At 29.6% G+C, this 27,724-nt stretch overlaps 2 protein-coding genes and 1 long non-coding RNA gene across 12 annotated transcripts; 2 read left to right on the forward strand and 1 right to left on the reverse strand.

The window, feature by feature from the left end:
- Window positions 1-1,613: 1,613 nt before the first annotated feature.
- LOC105199158 lies at window positions 1,614-11,354 on the reverse strand. 9 transcript variants are annotated; one of them, XM_039456570.1, is made up of 7 exons: window positions 11,044-11,354; window positions 8,400-8,864; window positions 6,560-6,864; window positions 5,053-5,352; window positions 3,709-3,892; window positions 2,754-3,110; window positions 1,614-1,957 (listed from the first exon to the last, which is right to left on the reverse strand). In XM_039456570.1, exons 2-7 carry the CDS (start codon window positions 8,757-8,759, stop codon window positions 1,757-1,759), a joined length of 1,707 nt encoding a protein of 568 aa, XP_039312504.1. In that variant the 5' UTR covers window positions 8,760-8,864; window positions 11,044-11,354; the 3' UTR covers window positions 1,614-1,756. The 9 variants fall into 9 exon arrangements, with proteins under 9 accessions (XP_039312504.1, XP_039312502.1, XP_011164423.2 ...); XM_039456568.1 differs by having other exon boundaries at window positions 8,400-8,949; XM_011166121.3 differs by having other exon boundaries at window positions 10,932-11,354.
- Window positions 11,355-13,718: 2,364 nt separating this feature from the next.
- LOC120359429 lies at window positions 13,719-16,093 on the forward strand. Its single transcript, XR_005576201.1, has 3 exons — window positions 13,719-13,977; window positions 14,122-14,442; window positions 14,815-16,093. It is a non-coding gene; the product is annotated as an uncharacterized LOC120359429 (long non-coding RNA).
- An 893-nt stretch (window positions 16,094-16,986) lies between these two features.
- On the forward strand, window positions 16,987-27,296 carry LOC105199159. 2 transcript variants are annotated; one of them, XM_011166122.3, is made up of 8 exons: window positions 16,987-17,223; window positions 20,682-20,951; window positions 21,840-22,024; window positions 22,900-23,162; window positions 23,353-23,403; window positions 24,098-24,219; window positions 24,517-24,704; window positions 25,404-27,296. In XM_011166122.3, exons 2-8 carry the CDS (start codon window positions 20,763-20,765, stop codon window positions 25,495-25,497), a joined length of 1,092 nt encoding a protein of 363 aa, XP_011164424.1. In that variant the 5' UTR covers window positions 16,987-17,223; window positions 20,682-20,762; the 3' UTR covers window positions 25,498-27,296. The 2 variants fall into 2 exon arrangements, with proteins under 2 accessions (XP_011164424.1, XP_011164425.1); XM_011166123.3 differs by having other exon boundaries at window positions 16,989-17,223; window positions 21,840-22,006.
- Window positions 27,297-27,724: the final 428 nt, after the last annotated feature.

Consider the following 27,724-nt stretch of genomic DNA (forward strand, 5'->3'; position numbering starts at 1 on the left):
ATAATAATTTTTTCTTAAATTATTCTCAGTTTATGCAAAAAAAATAATTTGTTGATAATAATTAGCAGTAAAATTGATTTTTAATGTTCTTTTATGTTAGAAATATCTTTTGGGTTCGGTCCCATTTTTATATTGTTTTCTTTTTTTACTCGATAATCTTGTTGGTTCTTTATATAGCTATGGGTCTTAATTAGTTAAAAAAAGATATCATTTCAGAAAGGTGATATTTCTGTTTACAGAAGACGCAAACGCATGGATTGAATCAAAATTTGATCGATTGCAGTGCGATCCACATTTAGCCGAATACGTGGAACTCTTCAAACGTATGCTTTCAGAAACGGAATCGAAACACGCGTTAGTACAATTTCCAAAAATCTGGTTTAAAGTATTTAATTCATACGTCTCTTTACGGTTTGTATAAACAAGTTCAAATATAATATTTAGCCCGACGGAGAGAAATACAGATATCGAATCGATAAATATCCAATACGTTCCCTCACGTGCAAAGATGTTAGCTCGTTTCGTGGCGCGTCAAATGTCCGGTGTCGAACCAACGGGAACTAAATGCGTCGATCGGCAGCTTGAAGTTCATTTGAAGCAGATCAAAGAATGCTTAGAAACGAGCGTGATACCGCTCGGGCAACTTCGCGTAGGCTCTTATCTCGAACGAGCTTTGCTTTTCAAGGCGATAGCCGATAGAATATGTCTTCCAGCAGCTCTTGTACGCGGAGAATACGGTGTCTCGTGGATAGAAATAGCTATACCTCAAGTAATACATGTATTACTTGTGTTCTTTTATTGATTACATTATTATGATCCAATACGTGTTTTGTAGATGAAAGACTCGAATGAGGAATCATTTAACGCTTATTTGAATGGACACAATAAATATTATGAAAAAAGAATTACGACGGAACTGTTAGACAAGTCGAATTCTCTTATATATCAGAATGAATGTAACGGAGAAAAAGTATCTCTCTTAGAAGATTCTCGTTCGACAGTTTATCCAATCAAACTTATGAAACCGAATTTCATCGTTGATTTAATGGATACACCGGGAGACTTGATTCCAATTGGAAGTCCTCGCTCAAAGTTATATTGCATTAAAAAGATAACTTATAATAAAACATGTTGTTATTAAAAAAGTTTTACTATTACAAATCTTATCATTATATTTTCATATTGTAATAATGTTGATAATAAAATATATTATACAAAATTGGATTACTATTGTAAATTTTATAAAATTTTCACATTTAAAATTTTTATGTATCTACTGTTATAATCTTATAATAATGTTTTAATAAGAAAGTTATAAAAATGTTTTGGAGTTGATTGGTATAATTTACAAAACCTTCGTCTTTATTTTGTACATATAAAAGAATATATTTTTCATTGTTTTCTTATATATAAATATTTTATACATATAGTATCTGTCTACGCGTATGTAATATATTAAAAATGAATAAAATATTTATATCATTAATTCTCTGTGTAAACGAAAATAATGCATACTAAAAATTAAAATGATTATACATAACAGTAAAGTATAAAAAAATCCTACGGTAAAAATCATGCAAAATCTACGGAAACAAAATTATTATGAAATAGTATGACTTGCGAGAGATAAAAATGTATTATATCACATAGGTACAAATTATGTGAATTACAACTAACTTTTAAAAATTGGGGAAGTCTATGACTAATCGAATATCACTTTTTTTTTAGCGCTGATACGTAATTCTAACGTTTAAAATTACTGATGTGTCGATGGATGTCTCTGCTGCTGTCTCGGTTCACCAACTTTCACTAAGCCAAAGAAACTTTTATCGTGCTGGAAGAGAGTGTATCTTGCTGATCCAATATCTTTCAAGACTAGGTGATCACCTGTCTGAAGGAAGGTCACTTGGGCAGAGAAACATGAGCGACTTTTGTGTTCTCTGCCTGGACTGTACACCTGAAAATTGTATTTATTATTTTGTGCTCGCTGGAAGAAATAATATAAAATTTAAAAAATTTACTCGAATTTAAAAAATATTACAAAAATCTACATGAAAGTGCTAGAATTGAAACATTTTTCTAAACTTTTGTAAATTTTTGTATTTTTGTAGTGCGTCATATAGGGGGTAACCATTCTTGTATTATAGCGTACAAACCGTTAGAAATCCGCTTCTTTGAAGTCGGATAAAGTCCGATGAAGTTTAGTAAAGTCTAATAAAGTCTTAAAGTCCACAGTCCAGTATACATTTATTTTCTAAGTGGTTACCCCCTTGATTTTTTTACGTAATTTATGTATGAATTTCTATGAAATTCTCTGTGAAACTATTACGTCAAACTATAACATTCTACACATTTCTAAGTATCTTACTTTGACAAAAAACTTTCTATGAATAAGTACAAAGAACAACAATATAGATCTAATGTAACTGATGTATCAATGACTAGATATACACAATTTTTCACTTTTACCTCATTTTATGATTATTTAATGAGGTATACAGATCAAAGAGTGAAACTTATAAGGGTATTTCTTTTTTAGAATCTTATTCTTCATCTTTAAAATGAAAGAGGAAATGTCGTTATCTTTATTCTTTTAGAGAATCGGAATTTTTGAAAGATTGTATTGCGTATACGTCTCATCAGCCATAAAAAGTTAAAGATGTTAACGTAAATGTCTAAAATCGTGTCAAAAAGATGTTTTAAAGACTTCTTTTACATATGTACTGTCTTGGACTTCATTTTTCATTCTTTACCATGCACTGTAGTATAGGCCTTCCGTTCACCAGCATGTGGAAGCCGTTTTCGTCGTGCTCGTCCAGATAATGGATCTGTGCGTAAACCAAGTACAATCCTGGCTCATGCACGGTGAGTTTGCCGTCGCCGGCAAGCGTAAAATGCCTGTTCATGCCGAGATTGGTGACCCACTCGCTTGGTTGCCACGCTTTGAAGACACCGTTGTAGTGTCGCGCTCTGCCGTTACCAGTGTGCTCGTCCTGCGTTGTGAAGAGGGTGCTGTCAGCCCCGTAGTGGATCGCGTAAACCTGCCGTGGTGCACGCAAATGCCTTCGAGTCAATCTCCGGCGAAATTCCCTTGCAGCCACTTCGTGATTCTAATTCAATCACATCGCTACATGTTGTTCACTTGACTACCGTGAGAAATTTGATACGTCCCAGCAAACACTAAGTTACATGTGATACAAATGTTAGTTGTAATTTTCCATTTAATAATGTAACTGTTATGTAACATATTTGTTGCATAACCGTTACATTATTGAATAGGAAATTACAACCAACATTTGTCTTACATGTAACTTGGTGTTTGCTAGGATGGATCCCAAGAAGAACAACAAGTCACGGTAATGTCAAAATGACATTAAAATAAATTGTGATTGATCGAAAAGTTTTAATTATCATTTTGGACTCATTTTGATGTTATAATATGATTTTTTGTTTTATTTCTAGTTATATTTTCAAATTTACCGTACGCCATATATTTTAGAAACATTTCTCTATTGCAACATTTCTCATGAAACTTTGCAGAATTCTTTTAGAATTATTGCACATAAAACTGAGAAAGGTTGAAACTTATTTAAACATCTTTTCACAACAAACGGTGCTGTATAAATTTCTATGCCATAATGTCTTGTTATTCTGCTTGGAATTTTATCTGCGCGGTGCAATGTACACCCCTTAGCAACTACTACCCACCTGAATGGGTCGACGAATCTCAGTTCTGTTTCCGTCGCGGTTTCGCCAACTGATCCTTCTATCGCTTGTAATTTCTGTGCTTTCGTTCTCATATCTCTCAGGCTGCGTGATCTCCTCGCTTAATCGGTCATGACGAGAAGAAACCGTCTCCAGTGCATGGGCGTGATACTTCTTCGGGGGATGTCTGTCTCAGAAGATAGTCGATTTAACACGGGATAAAAAAATATAATAAATAAATCTAAAATATCAAATGTATTTCTCTCGTGTCACGTCTCGCTCTTTATAACGATTGTTTGATAAATTTTGAGCCTGAACATGGTAACGTTACTGATCGGAAATTGTTGCAAGGCGTAAAAACTGCAACTTTTTAATGGCTGCTCCCAAATTTTCAATCATAATGCTACGCTTAGTTTTATTTTGACAATCAGTTGTATAATAGTACGCGTGCTAGTATAATTTTCAGCCATGGAAAAAATCAAATATCGTTCTGTAATTAAATACTTAAACCTAAAAAGAAAAAATTCAAAGAAAATTAAAACCGAGTTGGTTTACGGTGACTCTGCTTTTTCGTTTTCAGCAGTTTAAGTTTGAGTTACCAAGTTTAAACTGTACAGTTTGATAATGAGCGTTCCAGTCGTTCAAAAAGTGTAACGACTGAAGTAGCCGAAGTGCCAAATCGTATTGAGTGATCGGAGACTAAAGATCAGGAAGGTCGTCGCAAGTATATCTTCCGAATGTGTATTCAAAATATTATATGAATATTTAGAATGAGAAAGCTGACCGCACAATTGCTGATAATGGATCAAAAATGCATTCTAAATAGTACGATTTCACTGCATGATTTACACTATCAATTGTTTTCCCACTCAAGGATCCTCATATTCATCTAATCTAACCTCCTGCAGCCTTTTTATTCTTGAACATGAAGCAATAAGAGAAAAAATTCGCAACCAATGTTAAAGTTATTACCGCCGACTATTTTGCAGTATTTTGCAGAACCAACTTAATTACTTTACTAATAAAGATACTAGAAAACAAATAGTCAAAGTATATCAAACTGAAAGGAAACTGAAAGGTAAACTAAGTTTTGTCCAAAATAGAGTGATCCATAAGGTTGGAACAACTCTTTACCATGAAAGATGACTTACTGACTTCACTTCATATAAATTACATGGAGTGCAGTCGGTAAGTCATCTCTTATGGTAAATAGTTGTCCCAACCATTATGGATCACCCTGTATACAGGGTGGTTATTAATGGTTGTACCTACTTTTTACTATAGGAGCATGATTTCCCGACGCATTTGTAATTTCTAATATAATATTATATTAATATTAATACTTACGGTGTTGGATCTAACCCAGAATTATTATTCACGTCGCTCTCGCCGTTTATATAAGAACGTGCTCTAGACACAACAATCCTCCTAGTATTGTGTCGTTTGTCGTTTATTGTATCTCTCATAGAGTCGTCAAGCAAACCATCGTTTACGGATCGCTTCGATTTGATACTCTCTTCGATGTGTTCCGAAATTGTAGCCGTTCTGGCAATGATATCGGATTTGGTGCTGTTGGCGTCATTCGTTTTTTCTTCGTGATTCAATTCCTCTATGTGTCCTCCTTTAAGATGCTCTCGTTCGATATTTCTACATAATAAACGCAATTCAAAGCAGACAGTCAATACTTTAAAAAATTTTAGAATATATTAGATTTTACATATATGTATAATGAATTCTAGGACTTTCTCAATACTTCTAAAAAGTGTTTTAATTCGTACAAAAAATCTGCAAAATATTTTTAAAAAAAGTTGTAAAATTATTAAAAATTTATTTTTAATTTAAAAAAAATTTTTAAGTATATATATATATATATATATATATATATATATACAACCTAAAAAATTATAAAGAGTTCTAGTTCTAATTTTCACTTTGACATATATAATAAAACATTGTTCAATATAATTAAATAAGATTACATCCTTCCAGAGAGTCAAAAAGAATTACAAAAAGAAGTCAGACTTATGTTATCAATTCAGAGTGTTGAGATGCAAAAAAAATTCTTTTTTAGAAAAGAGTTCTTTCTGCATCTAAAAATGAATTCTGAATTGATGACACAAGCTTAAATTAGTAGTATTTGATGAATGCGTAGAATGCGTAATTGGACAATGAATTTATTCATTCATAATTTTCGCATTGAAAAAGTCTAATAGGTCTAAACTAAAAAGGTCTAATAAGAAATTTTTTAATATGTTGTTTAGTTATCCGGTAAAAACATTAAATTTATTTTCTCCTTCGTATATATAATCATATTTCACAAACTTTAACCAAGCTCAAAAGCAAAATATTTTACGTACTGCATCAGCAGTTAAACGATTACGCTTGCTTACAAGTCGAATTGTTACAATGACCCAGAGAGGAATCTTTCCTACGTCGTATTTGATTTCCGTGTGAGTGTCCTAACAGTGGGTAGAGTAGAAGTAAATGCAAAATCGAAAATATTTGTAATCATATTTGTAAATGTGATTATTTAAATCAAATAAAAAAAGTATTTATTTGTTTTCTACAAATAAAAAAAAACTTGTATTACATACTCAATATTTATTCATTTCTTCAAATATTAAACGTATTCATCAGGCACGCTAGCCTAAATTTTTTCTGAACTTTCCGCACTATCTAGGAAATCAGACGTTGATTGCGAATAACAAGCATCGCCGTCGACGTATTATTATTAGACTTGCAGAAATTGTGAATTCATAGAAAAATTGCAAAGCTGCAAATGCAAAGCGTTTTTCTTCACTTTCTCAAATCGTTTTATTAAAATACTAATAAGTATGAATTACCAGCGACTTACTTGCGATTCTCTTGTACGTTCTTCTCGAAATCCTGCTCGTGTTTCGCTTCGACCTTGCGCAAGGCTGCCAGCAGCTCGACCATGTCCTCATTAACGCCAGGATCCTGGGACGTGGGTATCGGTATCGACGTGGACGTGACGTCGCGAAAATCGGACGATCTGGAGCCGTAAATCAAGGGACTACGATAGTCGCCGGAATAATCGTGCGATGCGGAACCATCATCGTCGTAATTAGAGTCATAATCGGCGTTATCAATGTCCGTTTCGCTTGAATCATTATCCTCGGTAGACTCTTCGGCGTACAGCTGCAATGGGATGCATTCGCATATAAAATGTTTCGCGATATAGAATTACGCGGTCTGGTCTACAGATAACAAAATTTTCCATCGAATTATGCAATTATACGATCATAAAGTTAAATCGGTATTGTTGATTAGTGACGAATGCCCGATCCGAGGAAATACATCGGAAATAAGCAATTACGATATAATTTCCTTTTGGATGACGATTCCAGTAATTGCTGCGTTTAAAAGTGGCATCAACGGTGTTCTGTGTAACAGGGAAATTCCAGTAAAGATAAAAATGTTGTTGCTTTGTTATTGAATGAAACAATATCAACTACAAACTTTCTTTATAGCTGAAGAGTGACAGAAACAAACCTTTAAGAAGAGAAAATTTTGACAGCCATATAACACAGATCTTCCAGAGATATCCATGGAACGTCCATAGGACGTCCTAAGGATGTCTTCGAGGCATTCTTTATTCTGTTTATTTTTATCTGTTTATTTTTTTTAATTTAAGAAAAAGGCAAAGTTATCGCGGAAGATGGATGGCGGTAAAGATTGAAAAGAGTAAAATCACACGTGACTTACATGGATTCATATAATATAGAGAGTTCAACATCTCGTATTTATTGCTTCTTCCTTTATGCATATGAGGTGCATTTTTACCAAAAAATCTCAAATTATAAATAGAATAAAAAAGACAGCAATTTACTCTTTTTTTTTCTCAAATAATGCAAGAGAAAATAGATTTAGTGATTAAGACTGCCAATGTCAGTTTACTTATTGTCACTTTACTTATTGTCCAGGTAGAACATAACATCATAATATAATCGTGACATTAAATAGAAGTCATTAAAAAAAAATCATTATATTCTCACTCGATACATTTTTAATAATAATTTTATGATGAATTGTTTATATGGCAACGACTCTAAAATGATTTTTTAAATCAAAAGTCACTTGAAAGTAATAAGATTAAAATATTATAAAGATTAATTACTGCACGCCATTATAGTAGTTCTCTTTCATTTTTCCTCGTTGTTATGTTTATACATAATAATAAAAACGTAATAATAAAAACAAAATATAAAAGGTCTCCTTTCTTATCACTTCCCTTTTCTCTCTATCAGACATAGAATCCATCTTTATGTTTTTATTACTTTTCCCTCTTGTATTTATGGTATTCCGTTTATTACTTCGATCATTAGTAAAATGGATTAACCGACATTTAATTTTACATAAACATAAATAAAAGCATTATTTAGTCAGTTATTATTTTATATTAACATATACGATAAATTGCATAGCGTGAAATAGCAAAACTGAGATCGCATTACTATAAATTATCATTGAGTTCCGTTCGATCGCGTTGCCCTACAACTCTGGCGTTCAGCTCAGCCGCTAAAAGATTAAAAAATAATTTTAAAGCTATTACCATATCAAGGATACATTATAGAATTATTGTCAAAAGTGTACCAATTAAGATTATAATGATTCTTTTAAAAATAATTTCTATTTATGATGATTTTGTGTTCCATCTGGGTGGATAAACCCACCTGTTCCTCGAAGGCCTTGAGCTCGTCTATGAGATCCGGCTCCAGAAACCGATGCTTCAGGATATAGACATCTCTTCTCAGCTGCTCGATTTCGCGCGTGTTCGACAGCAGCTTCCAGCTCTGAAGGCTGAGGCAGATAATGATGGTCATAAGGGCGGCCACGCTGAGGATCGTGTTCCTGCTCGGTCTCGCGAACCGGGATCGGTTGAATCCTTGCTCAAGGTCGGAGTGCGAGATGCTCAGGTTCTCTCGCGAGAAGTTCAGGAAAGACCTAGTGTCCTCCTTCGCAGGTGCGCTTCTCATCAGCTTTTGCTTCATTCTCGTCGCGCTGCTCTCCTCACCGGATAGCATAGACGTCATCGCAGAAATCGAACTGTTCTCGGCGGAATCACTGCGCGCTTCGTCCGTGTGTAAGTTCGATGTAAATGTACGATTTATACATTCGTATGCATGTCCGTGATTTGACTAAACGACATGGGAAGAGTACAATTCATCTCGCATCGATCTCGCGATACGTTAGGAAATCCTCCCGCAAGAGCCATTTCTATCCCTACGAATTTTTTACTCTCTAATTTATCAACATTTTCACTCTTGAGCAAATCGTTTTCTTTTACTAAAGACAGGTAATCTAAAAATTACATCTATGTGTATCATTTGTTTATTCATAGAAGAGCAAGTAAAAAGTTTGGGGTATTTGTGACTATAAGAGCAAGAGCACATGACTGTTGTGTTGTTTCTGGAAAGTCTTTAGTAATGGATATTACACGACGCGAAACAATTGTCTTTTCATAAACAATGTAACCAATACAGTTTGTTATGTACTCCTTGCTTTAAATGTTAAAATAATGATTAGAAGCTCTATTTTTATGGTTACTATTCATAAAATTAATGTAGTTACATTAAAAGTTACATGAGTGAAAAAAGTAACTCAAATATAAGGTGACATTAAAATTAAATTAGGTTAAATTAAAAGTTAGTTCTAAAAATTATTATTTATATTAAACTAGAAAGTTGTAATTTTATAAAGATCTTTATAAGATCTTTATAAAAAGAATACTTTTTGGTGCCAATTATAATTAAATTTGTGTAATTCAATTATTTATTTGTTAATATAACATATATTATAATTACTAACATATAGTAATAACTATAAAAATGGACCTCCTAATTATTTTAACATACAATTATAACTACAAATATTAAATGTCTTTCTCTCAGTAGTCACGATTTTAAAGTTAGAAGTACTAGCTTTTTTCACACTTATCTGAACTTATCTAACTTTTATGTCATCAGTACACATGTTCCTTAAAAAGTATTACGTTTACAGTTTCAAAGACAGAGACAGGAAAAAAAAGAGAAAGAGAGAAAAAGAAACAGAAAATGTATATCTATTTTAACTAAACAATATTTCAATAGTATTTTAATAATCACAATTTTATTGTGATCAATTGGCAAAGCTCAAGATCTTTTTATTAATATGTTACGGCGTATTTATATAGATAAACACTTTAATCATCGCAGAGGATGCTAATCATATTTCAGTCAATTGGACACTAATAGGAGACAATAGCACGGAGATACGCTTTATATCTTTCGTTTTGTACAAGTGACTGTTTTTGCTTACGATGTGACGTAACACAAGAAAGAGCAAGAGTCTGTCTAAATAATCGATACACCCGTGAGAAAAGAATCGAGCGCTGAAAGAAAGCCGTGAGAAGCTTTCCGCATTCGCGGAATAGACCCGGTTCGCCTAATTGTACATTTTTAAAGATTTACAATGTACGGAGACGTTAAATATCCCACACCGGTCCTCTGTTCCGCTTTGAAACCTGTCCGGCGAGTTTTTTTCCCCCCTAAAGGCAGAGACCTACAAGAGGATCTCCACTATCCTCACTCTTTCTCTCTCGCTCTTTTTGTCTCCGAGCCCCATCATTTTTCCGCAGTCTTGTCCCGCGGCAAGAGTGGCCACAACGAGCAGATTGTTTTATTTTAAAATTAAAATAGAAGGGTCAAAAGGAAACCTTGATTCAGTCCAGAAAGAAGCTCTGAGATCTCAATCTTCAAAGAGAATCCCAAATTTCAATGAAACATATGTTTGACTAACTTGATATATTTGGGATTAAAAATTGATAATCAAATCTGATCTCTAATCTATTTTTTATTTCTATTTAAGACAAAATCTAATTTTATCAGATTGTTTTCTATTATTTGATTTACACTTACATGAGTTTCAGTGAATAAGCGTAATGTGAGAACAACAGACATTTATTTTATAATCAATGTTGGTTAAGAAAATTTTGAATTTATCCTTCTTAATAATTTTTTACTTAAAGTTCCCTCAAATTTACTTAAAAATTTGTCTTGTTTGTCTTTTGTAAACTCTGTGGCATAAGCGCACTAATTGTTCATTAATTACACAGTTTTCAAAATACATTTAATATAATTTAACATAACTTCTAAAACCTTTAAAATTTCATAAAAACACGCGTTTATTATCGTCATTTTGTTTATATTTTGAAAAAAAAAACATACTTCATCCTCTGACTTGGGTAAACCTTGCTTCACAATTTAACTTTCAAACACAACTAAAATTTTATAAAAATTATATTATAATTTAACATATTATTTTATCAATTTAAATTACACTTTGGCCTAGCGATTAACGCTTTTGTGTAAACATTTCGTATATGCATTCTATAAACTTCACTCTTTTTTTTATAAATTTCGATTATTGACGTAAGACATTACTATAATTTATTCTTCACAAGATTAATAAAGATAATTTATTTCGGAAGTGACATTTTTTATTCGTCTCTCTTTCTCTCTTTCTTCTAATGTATTTTGATCTTCGTAGTTCGTTATTAATATTTCCGGAGCACTCGCAGAGTTCAGAAGAACACGCGCGCGACAATGTACATCCGTCGCCTACGATCGACACTAGCATACTGAAGAACAGAATGAAGCACGTACACGTTTATCACCGTGACGCCTTCATCTCTTGTCAGTCGGCACGATATTATGCTGCAGATATATACTTTGTTGCGGCGTGTTAAACTTTAAATAAACTTGTATGTGCGTTGATGGTAAACTTATGTGGATAATAACGATCTTTACAGTATTATAGATGTATTGAATTTTGACCATAGTAAGTCTGTCTAAGTCTAAGAATTAAAATAAAGAAGCTCTATGTATTACAAAGTACTATTTAATTACGAATGCAAAATAATGCGAAATAAAGCTTAAAGATTAATAAAAGAACGAATATAGTACATACAACAGAAAATGTAAGTGCGCAAGCAAACCAAGAGTGACCGCAAAGTGAAGAAACAAACACGTATATATGACAGCCATAATTAAGAACTTCGCACTGATCACGTCTACAGGCTTCCAGTTACGCTTACACCGCTTGAATTAAACTTGAAAAGCACGACACAACTGCGAGTTATAACAGAGACTCACCTGCAGCAATATTTTTAATGTAAAACTACATAATTTCCATATATAATCATAACAAAAAAATTTATTTAATTAAGTAATATATCCCATAATTACATTCGTGGAATATTTTCTTTCTTCAATTATAAATGTACCTTTTTCTTTTTCTACATTTATTTTATACTAAATCTCAGTTAGATCTCAAGTTAACTTTAACTTTGTTAAAATTTATTTGGAAACATCAATAGAATAAGAATAATAATAAAAAAAAGAAAAAAAAGTAATAATTTTGTATTTGCTTGCGTTTTTGAAATGTATCTATCAAGAGGTTATTTCTAATCCATGTCTAATAATAGGAAACACTTTGTTTGCTTTAAAAATCTTGGTGGAATAGATTTCAAAAATATTTTGCTAAAGAAAAATTTCCAAACGTTTGATAGAATATAGTTCGAAAAGTATTGATATATGATACCATTATCGTCATTAAATAATGCTAGTAAATATGTAGTCCACTAATTTTCAAATCTTTTCTTTCTTTCTTCTTTGGTATTCAGTGACATCATAATAGCTGATAAAACTCCACGATGAAAGAATCATTCCTGGAACATACACGGCTGTCTGTCTTCTGTGTGCATTGTACTGAGAAATTAAATAATTCAGGCATGACATCACACAGGCGTCTGCACTTAAAACTTAGTCGGGGCTTACCAACTAAAGGATAAATTAAGATGATAAAATAAAAGCTTCTTAGAATTAATGCTACTCTCGTGATCTAAACGTGACTCTTGCTTTTTATTATTGTTGATTAATGCAGCTATTGAACTGTCGTATTTATATATTACGAAATATGGGTATTAATCAATCTCGAAGTACTAATAACGACATTTTTGTGCAGATAAATAAACATTCGATTAAATAATATATGCATAATTGAACATTTGGTTAAACCAAATAATTTTCTTTCAGTAGGCAAATAATCAAAAAAATGATAAGTAATAGCGTTGAAATCGCAACATGTTCGAATATAATCGCATGTTATCAACTTGGAAATCCTATGACTAACCAGCAGTCATCTAATAAGCGTGCGGCAGTTACTAACGTAATTGTATCTAATCGTCGTTATCATCTCTCTCTACTCTTCCCATCACAGTTAATTCTATAAAAGTATCAAATATGCCATGAACTCTTCGTTTCGCTTGTAAAATACAATTTATACCGCATTTTAAAAATCAAAGCTTTCTTTTAATAAAATATAATTATATCTTTGTTTTCATTTCGGAAAAAGAAAAGTGAAAAAAATATCTTAAACAAATAATTTAATTTTTTGTTTGTAACCATTAAAATACAAAACTATAGAAGAAAATAATATAAATCCTTTTTTTAATATAAAAAATAAAAATTAAATAATATTTTTATGCCACCGCGCATGTTTGGTCATGTAAATTGATGAAAAAAACTCTCTATTTTGTTTGTTAGCTGCAATTTGAATGCTGTAATAACATATGAAATATTTTGTACAATTAAACAAATTTGTAATTAAATACTTAAGAAAATATAAAAAAACAGAGGAAAAATAAATAACACATATTTTTTTTAATATTGACATCAAAATAAAATAATTTTTTAATTATTTATTATTTATTTTTAAATGTTTAGTAAATTGAATAAAGATAAAATATACTAAAACCTTTATTTTTAATTCATTAATTTGATAAAAATTTATTTTTTTGTTACAATTTTGTTGGAAATAAAAGATGCAAATTAAAATTTACAATAAAGAATATAAACAAGGAAATTTCAATGTATTTGAAAATGACGTGGAGTAATTACGATATTTATGACGCACAGAAATTTACGCCGCAAAAGTCAGAAAAAATAGAAAGAGTGGAGATAAATTACTTGCAATCGCTCTATTATATGCTTTAATGTTATAATTAATATTAGTATTGTGTGTGCTCTCTCTGTAGGAAATATAGAAGCTTCAATATTTTATGATATATAAGAGAGATAATAAAGGATGGCAAACAGACAAATATTCCAATATGTCTCAGGCAACTAATAATAAGAAAATGTACCAAAGTATATAAACAATATTTTTGCAGAAATTGAACATTGGATTAAACAGAAGTCTTTGGTTAAGGCTGTGAGTATAGAATACGTAAATTGTAGTCATAAAATGTGTTATTAAAAATGGCATCGATTTTTCTTTCAACCGATTTACACGATATTGTCTATTTGAGAAATTTAAACACACTTATGTAACTTTTGTTTATAATTATTTTTTCAGCAATTTATTGTACGAAGTTATTGAACACTTTCATGACCAAAAGTAAAAGATGTTACTATAGCATAATTATGTATTTCATACATATAAAATAGAATTGTTAGCAAATACGTAAGGTGTGCTGAAAACTTTTGAATAATGTACTATAAAAAATTTATTTCGATGTATATTGTGAGGAAAGAATTTATGTCTTTGACGTCATAATTTGACACGGTGGCTGTGAGGAAACAGAAGCCTTAATATGTGTTCAGAGCATCGCATGTAATGACTAATTAGAATTGTCATTATAGAATTTTTTCTAACGACATTATTAATGAGACTTACGTGAGTATCTGAGTCTTTAAGTATAAAAACGTGATAAAATGTATCTTTGCAAAAGCTATGATGAAATTTATTACACATGAGAGAGAAATAGAGATACATTTGACTTATATATTTGTTTATTTTTATTTGCTTGCGTAAATACTCAGTTTAATGCTGGATATTTATTGACAATTTATTTATCTATTTCTTGCTTAAAAAATCCGATAAGAAATTATAGAAACCTGATAGAATTCTTATATAATTTTATTTAAATCTATCTACCTATCAAATATAAACTATCAGATAGCAAACTTAAATTTTTGTTTTTAAATCTTATTATAACTTATTTAAACAATAAAATACTTATATGAGTAAATTAAATTAACATTGTAGATGTATGGAAGTTCTTATAAAACAAATTACATTGAGTAGAAGGGCGAAAAGATGCTTTTGTGAGCCGACATCGGATATGTAATTATTTGTATATATTTTCTTCAAAGAAAACAAACATTTCAACTCGTGATTGAGTCCTCTTCAATAAAATGAAGATTCGTAAGTAATGGAATGCCTGTTACAAACATTTTTGTTTATTAGAAAAATAGTTTACCAATATTATATTAAAAAAAAAATTTTTTTTAACTTAAATCGCTGAAAAAACTTTGGCTTTAATGCACCAATCTAAAATAAATGCAGTATAGATAAATAAACGCGAAGAATTTTGAATTATTAAATAAAAGTGAAGAATAATAATTCTTGTATGCAGGTAAATTAATTACATTTTTTTGTTTCTTTTTTATAACTAAATAACTAACACATTATTCAGTGTATTTTTATATTTTTATAAATCACGTTCTAAATAATAAATATTTTATAATTTGGAGTCTAGAAATTATTAAACAACGTTTTGAATATAATCATTTAGTTTTAGTATAAGATATTGGTTATTAACAAAGTTATTGAATAAAATATAAATAGCTAGGTATCTATATTATTATCTTCTCCTCTTTCTGCGATTCATAAAATTACTCATAAAATATAACGAAGGTAAAAATGGGAAATAGCAATATGGAATTTATGTGAATAAATTTACATTGATTTTTATCTTGTGCAATCTATGCTGTATTAGTACTTACGCCCGTCGATAGATGGACATATCGGAGCTGTATTTCTCAAAATAAAAATCCATATAAAATAGAACATTACACTATTGTTATTATGCTATTAAAATATAAACCGTATGAAAGGTGCACATTATGAGATTTTTTGTCCATGTTTAAACGAAAAGATTCCTTGAAAATAAATTCCAAAAATTAGACTCTAAGATATTTTGTGTTTCATAAGAAATGTAATAAATGTATTATATATAGGTGGAATATAATACATAAAAATTTCTTTAAATTTCCGTGAAAAATCCACGCGGAATGAAAAATATGGTATGAGGAAAATCGATTAGAAATATTAATAAGATTCCACGTGGAGTCTATTTATTGAGCGGACTGTCCACTCAATAATGGTAATGCGAATTCTTGAATGTGATAAAACATTGATTCCACATATTTGTTTTCTACTTTAGACGAAACTAAAAGACAGATTAAAAGTTCTATTTTTTTTTCTTAAAAATGTATTTAGAAAGTTTCTTTACGATTCTTTTAAACGAGATGCTTAAATTTTCAAACCGTCGAGTTTTCAAAAAAATCTCAAGTCAAAATTTTTATGCATTGTTTATATAGTTTATGTAGTATGTTTATGTAGTATTATATGTACAATTTGTGTATATACAAAACCACTGTAAATTATAATGTAAAAAGTATGTATTTTTAAATGATGTATATTGTTACATTTTTGTACCATATATTATATGAAACATAATTTATATTGTTCATTAAAATTGCCAGTATCTCGCAAAATTAGCAAATATTGCTAAGTCAGATGTTTCACTAATTGACTATTAGTGGGTGGCGTTGCTATCACATTGCTAAACTTAGCGGAAGACTATCCAGTGTCCATCAGCGTTGGGAGATTGTGAGAGAAATCGCATAACAGATCATTTATAGTGCGCATGCGTTGACCACGTGATCAGTCAGGCAGTCTCGTACTTTGAGTGCTGTCCACAATAATTTCTTAAAAACTTTTTGTAATTTATTTAAGTGTTTTTTACTATCATTTTTTTATATCAATATTATGTTCAACATATATATGTGCAGTTAATTTTATATATTAATATTATATATCTAATTTTAAATATATTAATTTTCATACATAACACACACCGTAAATTGTTAATAAAATATTTATTAAATTAATACTTGTATCTATGAAACATTTATAATTTATATAATTTTATAATACTTTATATCATTTATTTGCATGTTACTAAAATTTTCTGCAATTTCTTTAACTCTCCGTATTAAATGTATATTTTGTGTGACAAGTCAGCTATATTATAGTCGAAATAGATTAATAAAGTTAACTGTTTCTTTTTATGAACTGGCATATATTTTATAGAAGTAATTTTTTATTAACATTTTTATCATTTTCAATTTTTTTCTTGAAAAGTCTAACTATACTCCTTACATTATAACTAAATATGTACGAGACTGAAGTTTAACGGCGTCTGCTAATGCTTATTTCACTGCGCATGTGCGTCACCTAACTTTGCGAGGGACAGCCACAGTAAACAAAAGATCTGGAGGCCTCACTCGGGCGGGTCGGCTCCCAGGGAACTAGTAACTGCTGATCGATGATCTATCGCTAATCAGTTATCCATCGACAAAGTAAAACAAAAACGGTCTTCATACTCAGGTGAGCATACGTATCATTTGCAGTTATTCGAATTATTGAATTCTTATGAATTTCTAAGTAAATTGTTTAATAAGTTGTAGATATTTAAAAAAAATTTTTTTTAATTAAAGAAAAATGTCATGTATGTTCTTTTAGTTGAAAAACCATTTATTTGATAACTTAACAATTTTATAAGATAAGAAATAAACTTACATGATAATGATTAAACAGTTATTTTTTAAACTAATGTCAGATTCAATAAAATAATTATTATTGTTACTACATACAAATATAATATTTATTATTAGTTATTAAGTAATTATTAAATTGTACGGTTAAATACATAGTCTGGGCATATTGTAGAATTTGTAAAAATTATTTCAGTACACGAATACATCGAGACTTATTTTATAAAAGAAATTATGCATATTTTATAAAAGAAATTATGCATCTCTTATATAGAACAAAAGAGATGTGTGAAAACTGTATCTTATTATAGTTTGATCTTTACATATAAATTAAGAGGCGTATTTATACATATATGGCAAAAGAGCGGGAAAAATGTGTCACACAGCTGTGAGAGAACCACGTGTTCTCCACAGCATTGTCTGTATCCAGTTGGGCGTTTCAAGTGAATTATAATAAAACTCGTATCAGACTGTATACGTAAAAAATTAGAAATTGAGAATTACGAATTGGAGATTAGAATTTAACCAATAAGCAATTAGAACAAGACAGATTAAAATTAAAACTATTTGATTGGTTGAATTCTAAACTTTTCAATTCGTAATCTTCAACCTCCAAATCTTCCAATGTATAGTCTGATAAAGGGCTTAAGAGTTCCTAGTTCTCTTATGGGGGGGTCTACAATGCAGTCGTTAAGATGTTACGACTCTGTAACGGACCAATCAAAGAAGAAAAAAAATCATATATTCTCTTCTTTGATTGGTCCGTTGCAACGTCGTAACATCATAACGACTGTATTGTAGACGACGCTTTAAATATCCAAGCTACCTGTTATAACGGAGTTGCAGCTGTGTTTAAGTAACACTATCATGTCAGTGCGCCGCTTATCAATACTACTGAATGCCGATGCTCAGCGTAAACTCAGCCGATTTCGTAGAACAGTATGTACAGTGGTGGACAGAATAGTTATGACACTTTTCTTCGATGGATTTTAGAACACCGCCTTGCTCATCGAACGGCGAATTGCTTGGAACCACAGGTAAGGGTTTGCGCACAATAGAGATATATAAGATATTAGGAATGAGAATTAAAATTTTAATATCAGTTTTGTCAATGAATATTAAATGTATAATTAATGGACACGAGTAAAACGTAAGACATGAATGTGTTGTACAACATAACTTATTATTTATCTATAGTATTCATTGAAGAAACTAATCATAAAATTTTAATTCCTATTTCTAATATCTAATATTTCTTTGTTGTACGCAAGCCCTATAAGAACCAATTATGTTCAATCATTCAGTGAGCAAACTACATTCTGAAAACCATCGAAAAAAAAGTATTGCAACTATTCTGTCCACCACTGTACATACATACACGTGATAATAGAAGAGATAATCTGCAATCACAAAGGAACGACGCCAAATGTAAATCTCAACATAATGCAAAATCTATATAGTTTTGTTATTTGTATAATTACTTTTTATGTGTAAAACAGTTTTCAGCTTATTTCATTATATCTCAAGAATTATTCAAGATATCTAAAAATGTACTAAAAATTTTACAATAAAATTATCTCAAATCTTTCATGTCAATAACATTTTTGAAAAAGAATTATTCTTCCAAAAGATTACTGACTGGATGAATCAAGGTAATTTTATTGTAAGACTTTTGTCTAAAATAAAACATTTTTTGATATCTTAAATATTATTGAGACATAACAAAAGTAACTGAAAACCGTTTTACATATGGAAGAAAGATTTGATACATAAAAGATTACACCTATTATGTTGTTCTTTTTGAGACTCAATTACCAAGAAACTTTATGTCTTCTTAAAAATAATTATAAAAAAAATAGTAAATTAAAATTTTAAAATGAATGCTGAAAAAGCAGTCATGTTTAATTCACAATTGCAATACACAATTATGTGTATAATATTTAATTTCTTTTTTACACAAAATCAAAATCTTTAAAATTATTGTTATTTTTTTATAGTACCCTAAAAATTTTGTCTTTAAATAATAACAATTTTCAAATAATACTGAAAATAAAATTGAAAACATTTCCTCTACTTCTCGCGCAAAATAAATTTTTAGTAATCCATAGATTACTCGTTTTTTTACATAAATAACACGTAAACATAGTTTACATTGTTTTATACGTAAATGAGTAGGTTATTATATTTTATATGCAAATGCCTAACCTTGCTATGTCCTTTTAATAAGAATTAATAGGTAGAACTAGTAGATAGAATGTCACATTTTAGTTACATTTTCTACTGAAAAGATTTTTTCTTTTTTCCGCTCTTTATCTTTCTTTTAAGGGATCTTTGATGCTATTGAAACAAAATCTGAAGGATTTTCTTTTATGTCATGCTGTAACAATGTAATAGTATATACCTAAGAATCTACTTTTTCTTTCTCAGGTATGTGCGAAAAAAAGTATAAAAGAGACGACAATTTAAAGATACAGTTTTTTTTTAGGTATAATATTCTTAGGGATGTTTTCTTTATGTTCAAATTACTTTTTCTACTACTTTCTAAACCATTTAAAAACAAACAATAAGAGAATAAGTGCGTTTAATCAACGTACAATAAAATATTAATTATCGAATAATAATAAAATAATATGCTGAATGCTTTAATAATCTAAAAGAAATTCTCTGTAATGTTTACAAAATATATTTTATGATTAAATATATTTTTTATAAAATAATTACGTGATATTTAATTATTTTTATCTCACAAGAAGAATAAAAGAATGGAAAGAATTAAAACATCCTTATAAAATATGTGGTAAATATATATACTTAAGTATATATTATTATATTCAAAATCCGCAGATGCAAATCTTATTTAGTCGTTAGTCTTTATGTTACAAAATTTATCCATATTTTGCAAAATCCGGTAAATTTAACTAATTGTAATATATAGTAATATTATAACAAAATAATAAAAACAACGTACAAGGAGTGTTCCGCAATAGAAAATTTAAGAAGTAATTCCAAAATGAAATTTGAGCATAACAGATTGCGATTAAAGCTTTGCTTTTTGATTGTATGTGTTTAAATATTCACGTGAAAAAATGCTTAAAACACGTAAATATTTAGACATTTTAAGTAAAAAACAAAACGTTTATCGCAATTTTATTTCTGATTTTATTTTATTTTATTTTATTTAGTACTTTTTAATGAGAGAAAATTGTATTTCTACGCGTGAAAATTGCGTTAATTAATTAATTGGTTGTCGGTTAATCGTTAACGCAACTTTTGTATTCAAATGTATTTCAGACACGTCTTAACATGATTTCTGAGTAATCGATAAGAAGATTTCTTTATGAGTAAAAGGGATTAAATGATTAGAAGGAAAAGATGCCACAGATAAATATCCCTATGCCAGTAGATAAAATAAGAAATGATACACAGTTTCAAAAGATTGTCCTGAATATCAACATAAAGAAGTCCAAGGTTTTGTTAAAATGTTTTTGGAACTTCCTTTTTCTTTCATTAATCATATCGATGATAGTAACGACGTTACTAATTCATCAACTACAAGCACAGGTGAGATGCATTATCTTCTGTAATAAGATATTGACTCTTTTTGGATGTCCTTGTTTAAAATTGTCTGTTATTTCTTTGTCTCTATAATCCCTCTGCGTCACTTACAATGCGTATTTACTACTTAAATGAAACGCGTATGAAACCTAACAATTCTGAATAAGCATGACATAGTAACATGCTCTGACAGTTAATCATCCGTTCCTTTTATCGCGAAATGTGCATACGATGAATGCTACGTGTACAATTTTTTTGTAGCTTGCTCTACATACGATCATGTATCAGATAACAATCATGTAAACATAAAAGTATATTTGACGTCATCTTTCCGTGCGATCCCCGATTTTTATCTTTCATAGTATTAAATTTTTTTTTAATTTCCTGATTTTGAGATATTTGATTGACAAAGATAGTGAGACACTTAGTTTGTACACGTACGCTATGAACAGCTAAGGGACCTTCTAAATCTTTTGCACGGCCATCCATATAATAACAAAATATTATAAAACTATAAAACTAACTTGGAAATAATACATTAAATAACACATTTTTTATCTTAAATAATTATCTGTTTAAATCATTCTATAGTTTGTAAATAAATAACAAATTTATTTTTTATTTTTTAATCTTTTTACATTGTCACCGGTAACTGTCAGGCTAAATTAAACAAATGAGTTGTCATTCAAGTATTGTATTAATTTATTGTGGTAGAAATTATGCGCTCTTTTGTTATTAGGATATTATTTCGGTAATACTTATAAATTTTTTAAATGTATCTTACATTAGATTTATTTCTATTCTTTCGGAAGGTACAATTTCTCTTAAGCTTTAAAAAGCGCAAACATTCAATATTCAACATAATATCTGTATCAAATCTGTTTCATATTTCAGATGAATTTCCTCATATCAATGTATCAAGACAGCAATGAGAATAATCGTGTTAATTCGTCAAATTCATCAGTAAATTATAACGATCCTGTTAGACCAGTTATATCTTCTACTCTTGAATTTTCTAATCAAATGGAAGTCAGGAATGATAAAAATTCCCGCATCACTAGGTTAAAGCCTTATAATCAGTTAGTTTCGACAGAGCATGAAAATAATACACTTAACTCCTTAAACAAGGTACCTTATTAACCTAATCATGGATATCTCGTATTTGACTACTTTTTTATTTATTTAAATATCAAAAATCTAAAAATAAATATAATTTTCAAGTTTCTATACAGATGTACTCTATTTTAGAAAAAAATAAAATATATACTCTGTCCATCACAAGAGAATGTCCACGGTCCACACACAGAGCGAGCAAAGCTCTGATTATACTCTGGCATTAATAAGCTGCACTATAGCGGTAGGAAAGGTGGTTTTCTAAGCGTTCGCAGATTTTATGGAAAAATACTATCGGACTCGCAAAAACACTGTTAAAACTAGTGAACAATGTTGGAATGCGAATGGGTTATCAATCATTTCCAAAAATTTTCAATATTTTTCTAATAATTTCCAATAGTTTCTTTGCGAGTTCAATAGTATTTTTCTATAAAGGAGGAAATGCGTTTAAATTCCTCACCAGAGAACTTTTAGGTATTATTTTATTCTTGTCTAATATTCAGTAAATAATGCAGATAAAATGACACTTGGAATACGGAAGAGGGAAGGGGGAATTTGACCGTACCCCTCTGTGAACAAAAACTTGCGCGAGGTAGACGATTTTCGTCTGATTCGTGGATATTCTCTCGCTGGACGAAGTGTAGTATTGTATAATTTAATTATCTTTGTAATTACCTTTGAAATTTTGAGAAACTTTCATGGATAGAACTTGATCAAACATGAAACCCATGATTAGGCCTTAAGGGCTTAAAAAAAAATTCCAATAGCCTTAGATGTAAGATTGTAGTAAATTAATGTAACTAAGTAAATTAATGATCAATTTGTTTTTCAATTTTAACAGGCAAAATTTTCTACGCTCCGAAACGCAATATAACACGACATTGGAAGATAAAACAAGTCATGATCACAAATTAATCTCACAGAGTGAATTGCGAATGAGAAGAATGCGAAGGGATCACAAAGAAAGTGAAAAAGGACAAAACAAGATAGAAAATAAAAGACAACATATCAAGGACAAAGATGAAAAACGACGACAGAGCAAGAAAAAGAAACGGCAACAAAAACGCCAACAGAACAGAAGAGGACGCAAACACAAGCGATCAAGTATACCTACATTTTTTATCAATTAATTTTTATATTTTATATTCGTGATTTTATGTTCATGGTTAAGAAATGAACTAAACTATGGATTACTGTTAATTGATTTGTTAGCGTTTAGTTAATGCAATGCAATTTATTTATACGAAACAGATTAAAGTTATTTGAAGAGAAATAATTTTAATATATTTTATAGGACCGTTAATGGCTACGTTCATTGGTCAAGTACCTGAAAGTGTAAATGCAGGTATGTATTGTATCTAACAAGCAAAATAATAACAGATTGGAAGAAAATCATGCCATCAGTTAAATGCGTTTGCCTTAAGAGGATTTTAAAATAAATTATCGATATCTTTATTAAATGACATCTTTGAATTGGTTTTCTTACAAAAAGTTCCAAATTCTTTTATACGATTAAAGAACATACAAAAATGAAAAGAGCAAAGGCTGATTTCATTCTGATAACAACCCTTTTTTAATTTATAAAATTTTTTAATGTGTTTTAAAAGATTTTTTTGTTATAAACACAAAATTGTACAAAATTGCTAAATCTCTCTAAATGTATACCCTCTTAAGTTCATTTGTTTAATCAGCATAATCTAACAATAAATAGAAAAACGTCGAAAATCGAGCAGTCTGTAATTTTTTCACTGGATCATTTCTCGCTTAGTATTCAATTGTATTTCTATATTGGCAGACAAAATTTATAGTAGACGCTTTACAAAATCTGTTTAACAGGTTTATTTATTTGAATTAGCAATGACAACACAATTTGATTATTTCAATATTTCTAGAGCTTCTATATGTGACAATTAAAATTTTTTTTTTTATACACATTTTTTCTTTTATACTCTCTAATAAAGTAAGATACCATGCCTACAGAGTGCCAAAAAAGTCTATGAAGTTTTTTGAATAATTTTTTAAAGGTTAATTTTTTTTAGTTATTGGACGTTGGATGAAAAGCAATGCAAATCATCAATATGATTTCACAGAGTTTCATTTGGTGAATAATAATATGGAAATCGAAATTGGCATAAGTGGTTTATATATAATCTCTGTACAGGTAAAAACCTGGCTACTGGACTATAATAATACTGAGAAGAACATTAGCCAAATATACGAGGTGCGGACAAATAATTAATCTGAGGACGTTCTCAGGATGTTTGAAAAAGTGTGTTATGTGGGCACATTGTTACTTGAAAGATCTCTTTTTCTATCGATTAGAAATTCGTATTAGTAATTCGTTAGTATTATTTCCAATATTATTATAGTTCAGTGCATCTGTGTAAATAATATCTATTGAAGATTATACGAGTATTCTCTTCACTGTCACGAATAAGAAAATGTATTATAATTACAGATATTTTATGTTTCAAATGCAACAAATTCCTATTGGCTGTTGTTAAATTCTAAGGGTGCATCGACAACACGAAAGTTGATTACATGTGCTACCGCTCCTTCAGATATGGAAGTATCATGTTATACGAGTTTAATTATATATTTACAAGAACGTGATAGATTGTCTCTGCAGCAGGTGCAGAAAGAAAGGTAAATATAAAGACGTCGTGTGCTAATATTTTTTCAGAAGCAATATAAAAAGTAAATTTTGAAAATATTACAATGTCATTTAAACAACTTAATGATGTTTACTTGTAATATATCTTATTAATATTTCTTGATCTATTGTAAAAGTAATATTTATCTATATGTTTTTGTATATGTACATAAGGTGTTGGGTGCAACAAGTGGCAGAAAATGATTGTAGATGATAAAATAAGACGAAAATCAAGAATAATAAAATGCGATTAAGACTTTATTTTTTAATTACGTTATGACATTATAAACCAATGTTTAAGTTTGAATTGTTGAAAATATTTAAACTGAATGCTTATTTTTTTATTCCAATTTATTTGAAGATAATAAACAATATATTTGGATCTTTTATCTAACCCTAATATTTTATACAAATATTTAAACACTTAGAAAAATAAAAAACAATGCTTAATTACAATTTTGTTATTTTGAGTTTGATCTTATTTTATCACTTAGACTATTATTTTTTAATATTACTTCCATCTATTGCCTCCCCCCCGTCTTCTGAAAATACATAATAATTATAAACATTTCAAAGATTTTTGCGAACTTTTTTTATTTCAATAATGATTAGATCTGGATAGTCGTTTTGTCTGCACAAAACGTGCGACACTTTCAAAATGCGAAATAAATTTCAAAATATTTTGCTTTTAGATTGATCAAATTGAAAGAGGGATATAGTCAAATACAAATTATGCTGCTTGACAATGATAGAAGGCATACAATGGTAGAAGACGTACAAACCTGAAGTTCATGCGAAATTATAAAATAGATAGGCTAACTCTCTTTCTCTTTCTCTCTCTCCGGTATTTATATGCCACGTGAGAATCTATGAGGGTAACTTTAGTATATCCCTTACAAAAAAAATCACTGGCTAGATATTATAATGTATGTGGTTGTAATTCCGCTGTAATTCCGCTCGAAATTATTATATATGACACATCACATACATGTTAGTTACTGCAATACTGCAAATACTACAGGTAACAAATTTTTATAGTATTTTGCAGTAGAATTTTACATCATGTCAAAAAACAAACACTAACGAGAAGACTGCGTCTTATTGGCGTGCTGACAAGCGTATTGCAAGCTAAAAAGTACTGATTCAGATGAAAATGCTGTAATTTTTTAAAATGTAAAAAGTACAATGTGATTTCTTTTGTTAACTCGTTTTTTCATAAATTAAGTGAACAAATTGAATTGTATAACATGTTGTGAGAATTTTTATTTTATTTGTATTTTTATATAAAAAGAATTTTTTCCTAAAAAATTTGTTTCCTAGAAGAATATATGTATAAATCACATGTATTTCGTTTTAGAAATCGACTATTGTATAGATGTGATGTTAGTATTACTATTCAGTAAACATCAATGGTAACGTAACGTCATTATTATAATTTCCTACTCAATAAAACGTAATTATTATTTCTTACTCAATAAAATATGATTACGTACATGAATTACATAGACCTTTGAAATTGAGACTCATAAATACTTTGTTCACAATTTTAATTGTTTTTAATGTATTATTTTTTGCTGAATACAAATTCGTTATCCAAATTTGGTTACCGCGTCAAGATTTTCAGAAACATGGCATCAAAATACTTAATTGTTTATGGCCACTTTGACATGGTTATTCTCAAAACCACACGATAACTCTTGTCATGATAATTTTTGCTGAATACGAATTCGTTATCCAAATTTGGTTACCGCGTCAAGATTTTAAGAAACATGGCATCAAAATACTTAATTGTTTATGGCCACTTTGACATGGTTATTCTCAAAACCACGTGATAACTCCTGCCATGAACTTTTTTGCGTATTTAAGTAATATATATGTATTGATTAGAGTATTATACTCTAAATAATATAAAATAACAATTTTAACAATTATTGTGAATTTAATTATAATATTGATGTTATAGGGGAGACTGGGGCTATTCGTAAAACCTTTTTTTTCTTTTGCGTCTCGTGAGTTTTATATTCATTAAAAAAAAGACATGAGACGGTTTGAAAAGTTGAACCTTATTCCCCTTCCTCTTCCTCTTCACAAATGGAAATGTACTTGCTTTGAAGTACATATAAAAATGTCGACCAATGCCAAGTATTTCGAATAGCCTCAAACCCGGGGTAATTCGAAAATAGTCCGGGAATATTCTGAAATTTGTGTTTTAAAATAAAAAAATGTAAAAAAGCTGTTGTGAAGACTTTTTTTATTAAGAAAAGGAATATATAGTGTTATAAAGAAATGTTACATACAAAAAAAAAAAAAAAGTACAAACACACAATAGAGAAATTTATTGCTTTAACGTTTTCGAAACAAGTCAGAGACTATTCGTATTTTGTGTAATTACATTTGTTAAGTATTAAATTGTGTATTTTGGAACATAGAACGCGAATATGAAAGAAAAAAATCGTCCGAATCGATTCGACGTTTGGTTTTTCGAATAGCCCCGACGTCAACTGTGCGCATTATTACGTATGATCTACAAAAATAGACATCACACAGCAAAAAGTAAACACGAAATGTTTCAAATACATTCAACTGGACACGATACATTCAAAGTTTTCAAAAAGAATTTTATTTATCATACTTAAATTTTAAAGAAATGCTGGCTATCAGAAATTACTTTGACTGTCACAAAACACATTTTTCACTTCTACGACTTTAATATAACGCCGTTGCTAACAAAACTTTGTTAGCAATATCGTTATATTAGGATGTGTTTATAGTATTTAAATTTTTATTATATGTACCCATAAAAAGATATTTCCATTTTTCGAATTACCACGTCTGCCTAATTGCCCCGGTCTCCCCTATATAATATTTCTAGTAGAGTATTACATTAACTAGGTAATTAGTGAGATTTGCGAATTTGCTCATGTTACTTTAGGTATTTAATTACCACTCGTTTTTTACACTTTTGTAAATGATATGAGATAAGAAGAATTTTATATATTGCGGCTAAATATAA

Source organism: Solenopsis invicta, chromosome 13 (assembly GCF_016802725.1).
Source record: "Solenopsis invicta isolate M01_SB chromosome 13, UNIL_Sinv_3.0, whole genome shotgun sequence".
NCBI lineage: Eukaryota > Metazoa > Arthropoda > Insecta > Hymenoptera > Formicidae > Solenopsis > Solenopsis invicta.